The 6,188-nt window shown below is 42.2% G+C and overlaps 1 protein-coding gene across 1 annotated transcript; it reads left to right on the plus strand.

The window, feature by feature from the left end:
* Positions 1-3,242: 3,242 nt before the first annotated feature.
* Positions 3,243-3,740, plus strand: LOC108369477 (uncharacterized; the record flags this gene model as incomplete). The annotated part of the gene is made up of 1 exon (XM_017624587.1): positions 3,243-3,740. A coding segment is annotated over one exon (498 nt), but the record flags the coding sequence as incomplete, so codon positions are not given.
* Positions 3,741-6,188: the final 2,448 nt, after the last annotated feature.

Below are 6,188 nucleotides of genomic sequence, written 5' to 3' on the forward strand. Positions count from 1 at the left end.
GTACCTCGTCATAGTCAGGCGGTGGAACGTCGACTCCGTCATCATCGACTGCGGGCTCGCATTCTTCTTCTCCGCAACTTTCCGTGCTGCTACCATTTAGTAGGATGGAAAAGTGTTCCCTCCATAATTTAAGTACGCTCTGAACATCAGTTACTAGGTGGCCATTATTGTTCTTACAGGAGTACGCCCCGGTCATTAAACCTTCCGTAAGTCGCCTAACTCTCTGGTAAAATTTTCGGGCAATCTTCCTGTCGGCCAGCATTTCAAGCTCTTTGCACTCACGTATTTCAGCCTCTCTCTTCTTATTGCGGCAAATACGTCTCGCCTTCCTCTTCAGATCCCTATAGCGGTCCCACATAGCGCGCGTTGCGCCCGATCGCAGCGTGGCCCTGTAGGCGGCATCTTTTTTCTCTGCAGCTTTTACATATTTTGAAGGAAACGATGGATTCTATTCCATTTGCAATTATAGCAGCAGAGTAAGAGCGCGCTATGGAAGTGCATTCACAAAGATATGCAGGGCTGTCGGGCATAGTGACTATGGACGCATCTATGTCAGCTTCTGGTTTAATTGTTAAACCGCAACTTGCTATGCCTGAAGAATTGGTTACTGCAATAACAGCATCTTCCAAGCCATTGAAAAGATGCTCTTTGTTGGATCCACCACCTGTTGCGCTTGGTTCTGCCTTCGGACGCGCTTAGGGATTATAACCCTTACTAAGTATAATTCTCCTTTCTGTGTTGCCGGAGAAGTGGTGGAATCCGTATGTCAAAGGCATACAACATTTCTTGTGCATATAACTCCGGCTCCGCCATCCACAGTATTTTTGCACAGAACCCACATCGAAATTTATAAAAAAAAGTGCATAGTGCAAACCGAATTTATTAAAAAACTATTGCTCGGAAATTTGAAACATTTATTTTAAATTAAAGTTTAATTTGTATGTAAAAGTAGATTCGGGTTATGCGTTTGGACACAACAACCGAAAATGATTGTACAAATAATTAAACCGGACCCAAGTTTCTCGATAAGGGCAACATAGATTTTTTTTGTTCATTTATATAAAGCAGTTGATAAAAATATACGTATATACGAAAGGCAAATTTATCAGCAGGGAACGGATTTTATGGAAATTGCCTTTTTTTCTGCTAAAGAAATAGAGTATATTCGATTAAGAATGTCCACGATTTAGCTTTCCTTGATTCCATATATACACATTTGATGTTGCCTTTTTTGCCTTTTATAAGATATTTGCTTTTTTTTGCCTTTTTTTAAGATATTTGCCTTTTCTAACTTTAAAAAAGTGATTATAGCATTTACAATTTTTTTTTAAAGATTAAAAAATATACACATGCCTATGCGGCTTATAGAAGCGCAGGGACCTCTTGCCAAATTGGTGTTGGAAAAATTCAAAGCCGTTTTCTCAGCTGACGTAGGCTTGGAGACAATAAGGGGTGTGGATAAAATTGTAAAGGGCGAGGAAAACGCCCTTATTCCAGATAATATGAACGTTTCAAACGTTCTATATTTAAATTGGGCGCCGCTTGTATCAACTTACGTTGAGAGCATATTTAGTACATTCAAGGCTTTTCTTCGCGAAAATCGAATGAAAATGCTGCCAGAAAGATTCAAAATGCATCTTGTGGTTCAATGTTACTACAACTATACAGATTAAAGTTTTAAGAGTTAGAAACTCAAAAGGATAAAATAGTCAAAGATTCACGGTACAAATTTTTCATATAATAAAAGAGTTGTGCAATACCACCAGCTCCGTCAGAATTGCGAAAGACCTCTCCGAGCCGTTCGCCACAAAACGGGGTTTCAGACAGGGCGACTCCCTTTCATGTGACTTCTTTAATCTGATGTTGGAGAAGATAATAAGAGCTGCAGAACTGAACCGCTCAGGAACAATTTACTACAAGAGCGTGCAATTGCTGGCTTATGCCGATGACATCGACATCATCGGTAACAAAAACCGCGAAGTCTGTTCTGCCTTTTCCAAGTTGGATAGGGAAGCAAAGCGCATGGGTCTGGTGATAAACGAGGAAAAGACGAAGTATCTCCTGTCATCAAACAAACAGACAGCACATTCACACCTTAGCACCCACGTCACTGTTGACAGTTACAATTTCCAGAAAGTAGAGAATTTCGTTTAATTGGGAACCAGCAATAACAGCGATAATAATGTCAGCATTGAAATCCAACGCAGAATTACTCTTGACAACAAGTGATACTTTGGACTGAGTAGGCAATTCAGGAGTAAAGTCCTCTCTCGACGTACGAAAACCACGCTCTATAAGTCACTCATCATGCCCGTGCTGGTATATGGCGCAGAAGCATGGACAATGACAACATCCGATGAGGCGGCTCTTGGGGTGTTTGAGAGAAAGATTTTGCGGAAGATTTACGGTCCTTTACGCGTTGGCGACGGCGAGTACCGCAGACGATGGAACGATGAGCTGTATGAGCTTTACAACGANTCTTGGGGTGTTTGAGAATCTTGGAGTGTTTGACAGAAAGATTTTGCGAAAGATTTACCGGCCTTCACGCGTTGGCGACGCAGACGATGAGCTGTATGAGCTTTACAACGACATGGACATAGTGCAGCGAATGAAAATACAGCGCCTCCGCTGGCTTCGCCATGTCGTTCGAATGGACACCGACGCTCCATCTCTGAAAGTATTCAACTCGAAACACGTTGGTGGGAGCAGAGGAAGAGGGAGGCCCCCACTGCGATGGAAAGATCAGGTGGAGAAGGACTTGGCTTCACTTGGCGTTTCCAATTGGCGTCAGTTGGCACAGAGGAGAAACGACTGGCGTGCTTTGCTGAACTCGGCCAAAATCGCTTAGGCGGTTACAGCGCCAAAAAAGAAGAAGAATAAGAAAGAAAAAAAAAACAGAACCAACGCGAAAAGCCAATACTAGGCATAAGTAAGCTTTTTGCTTATTTGCCTATAATTATAAATTACTTTTCCTGAATTTTCGCAATGCCGCGAGAAATTCAAGTAAATGTGCCAACATACAATAAAATAAAAGCAGCTCCGCCCGCACCGCGCTTACCGAATAAAGAAACAAGCACCAAGTGCAGGGAAATAAACCTTGCCGTAACAGAAGCTGACCAAAAGCATTCAGCTGGTCGACGAAATGCTTACTTTTCATTCGTTCCCCCACAAACAATGCTGATCGCGATAAATCGTACTCTCCCTCCCACCAAACCTCGTGCATTACATCTTGGCATGCGCAGTCACCAATTCCTCTGATAGACCAAGTTGTTCTAACGCAACAACAAAGCACTAGCTTAGCAATAATCACAATAACAACGGTGAGCGCAGCTCTTATAACAACGACTACAACCACGAACTCAGAAATGACAGCGGTTTCACAACGCAGTTCACCCACACCTGCACAAACGGCAATTTCGGCACCAGCCCAAACCCAGCAACGCAGCTCAGCGCAAGTTGACCTACTTAATCCAACAACCCGTACATTGACTCAAACGGGTGTTGATAAGTATATACAAGTCAAACGAAAATTAAGCCCACAGCAACAAAAAATTGCAAATCCATCGAAAATTGCAAAGACGAAAACCACTGACATTAACCCTCTCCTGGGAAATAAATTTGCTATTCTGGACAATGAATGTGACAAAGAGCCGAATGAAGTTTCTAAAGCCAAACCCAAACCGCCCCCAATTTATTTACGAGAGCAAAACTGTAGTGAGCTCGTGAATAAATTAACCTAGCTTATTGGAGGCAATACGTTCCACGTAACGTCAATTACCAAGGGCAACATTAAAGAGACCAACCTTCAGATTCTAACTGAAGAAAATTACCGGTTGGTAATCAAACACCTTAATGACGATAAGAAAAACTTCTATACGTACCAGCTCAAAAGCAGCAAAGGACTGCAAGTAGTAATAAAAAGTATAGAATCAAGTGGACCCATTGATGAAATTGCTCATGCTCTAGAGGAGGCAGGATTCGCTGTTAAATATTATCAAGAGAGCAAAAATCGCTCAGCCTATGTTTAAGGTGGAACTTAAGCTAGAAACAAAGCCAATGAATAAAAACGCAGTGCACCCAATCTACAACCTACGATACCTTCTACACCGAAGAGTAACAGTGGAGGAGCCGCACAAACTAAACGGTCCCGTACAGTGCACAAATTGTCAAGAATTTGGGCATACCAGAACATACTGTACCTTGCGTCCAGTGTATGTTGCCTGTGGCGACCTTCACACTTCCGCTTCTTGCAAGGCTATCAAAGCTGATGTGGCTGTAAGAAATGCAGTAATTGCGGAGGTAACCACATCGCCAATTATAGGGGATGCCCTGTATACAAAGACTTAAAGTCTCGCATGGATCAGTGCAACACTGCCGTACGCTCCTCCACCACTCCAACTAGCTCTTATACATACCAACACCTCACACCATCAACCACTACACCAGGAGCCTTTTTTTGCCAACGCGCAGCGAGTTCCCAACGTTTCTTTTGCCGACGCATTAAAACTACAAACGCAGCCAAGCATGGCGGCATCAAACTCCAATCAAGAAACATTTGCAAATATTCAAAGGAACATTACTGAGCAAATGCAGCCGAACCCCCCTACTTGTGGCATAGAAGGAATGATATTGCGTCTTACCCATCGTATGACTCAATTCATGTCTACTATGCAAAATATGATTCAAGACCTCATAAAGGCTCAAAAATGAGTGAATTGAAAATTTGCTTATGGAATTCGAACGGTGTAAACCAGCGTAGATTATAACTCAGTCAATTTCTCACTGAACATTAAATAGATGTTATGCTACTGTCCGAGACACATTTAACAAATAAATATAATTTCTCCATACCTGGATACAAATTCTATGCCACAAACCACCCAGGTGGTAAAGCTCATGGAGGCACAGCGGTGCTGATTAGAAATCGCCTAAAGCACAATATTGTAGACTCAAAAGCAACAGCCTGTCTGCAAGCAACTACCATATGCTTACGAAACCGCGACCGAGACTTGAATCTATCCGCTATTTATTGCCCACCGTGATTTTTAATTTCTGAAAATGACTTTAAAGATTTCTTTGATAGTCTGGGTAATAGATTCCTGGCAGGAGGCGACTTCAACGCAAAGCATACGTACTGGGGATCACGCCTTACTAACGCAAAAGGGCGGTAGTTATACAATACCATTATAAACAGGCACAATAGACTAGAGGTCCATCTCCTGGTAAACATCCTTACTGGCCCACCGATATAAAGAAGATACCAGACCTAATAGACTTCGCAATTACAAGAAACATATACAGAAATAACATAACAGCAGAAACTGTACCTGAACTGTCATCCGATCACTCCCCTATATTAATAAAACTATATGAACAGACCAAAAACATCGAGATTGATCCTCGCCTAATTTCAAATAAGACCAACTGGCTTAAATAGAAAAAGTACATCAGTAGTCACCTTAAATTAAACGCTGCACTTTACTGCGAGGGTGATATAGACTCCCTTGTTGAACATATTAAAGAAACCTTTACTTCAGCGGCTGGCCTGGCAACACCAAATCAAGTCCAAGTACCACCTACGCATACATCAGTTACAAACACCGAAATAGAAAAACTTGTGGCAGAAAAGCGGCGCCTAAGAAGACAGTGGCAGAGCCATCGCTCACCAACCTCACAGCTACTGTATAAAGCTGCCAGTAGAAAACTGAAACAAGCACTCAAACGTGCAGAGGATCGCAACTTGCAAAGGTACATTAAGAAGCTTTCCCCGAATTCTACTGAAAGATACTCTCTATGGAAATCGCTAAAATACTTCAAACCACCAGTGGCTACAGAAATGCCAATTAGGAACCAATGTGGAACCTGGGCTCGTAGTGAGCAGGAGAGAGCCGAGTGTTTTTCACACCATTTAAAGAATGTGTTTCAGCCAAACTGTCCAACGAACAACTTCAGGCTGCCACGGCTAACCAAAAATACAAATGAGCTATACACACCTAGCAAGACGAACTCTTTAGAAGTAAAAGCTATAGTAAAGCAGCTTAATCCAAAGAAATCGCCGGGTGCTGATTTTATAACTCCGAAAATGCTAATAGAGCTACCGAATGTTGCACTAGCAATTCTTTCTGACCTTTTCAACGCTATCCTCAAATTCGGTTACTTTCCGAAATCATGGAAAAGGTCGAAGATAA

This window comes from Rhagoletis zephyria, unplaced genomic scaffold, assembly GCF_001687245.7.
Source record: "Rhagoletis zephyria isolate East Lansing unplaced genomic scaffold, Rhagoletis_zephyria_1.1 Rzeph_scaffold_03696, whole genome shotgun sequence".
Classification (NCBI taxonomy): domain Eukaryota; kingdom Metazoa; phylum Arthropoda; class Insecta; order Diptera; family Tephritidae; genus Rhagoletis; species Rhagoletis zephyria.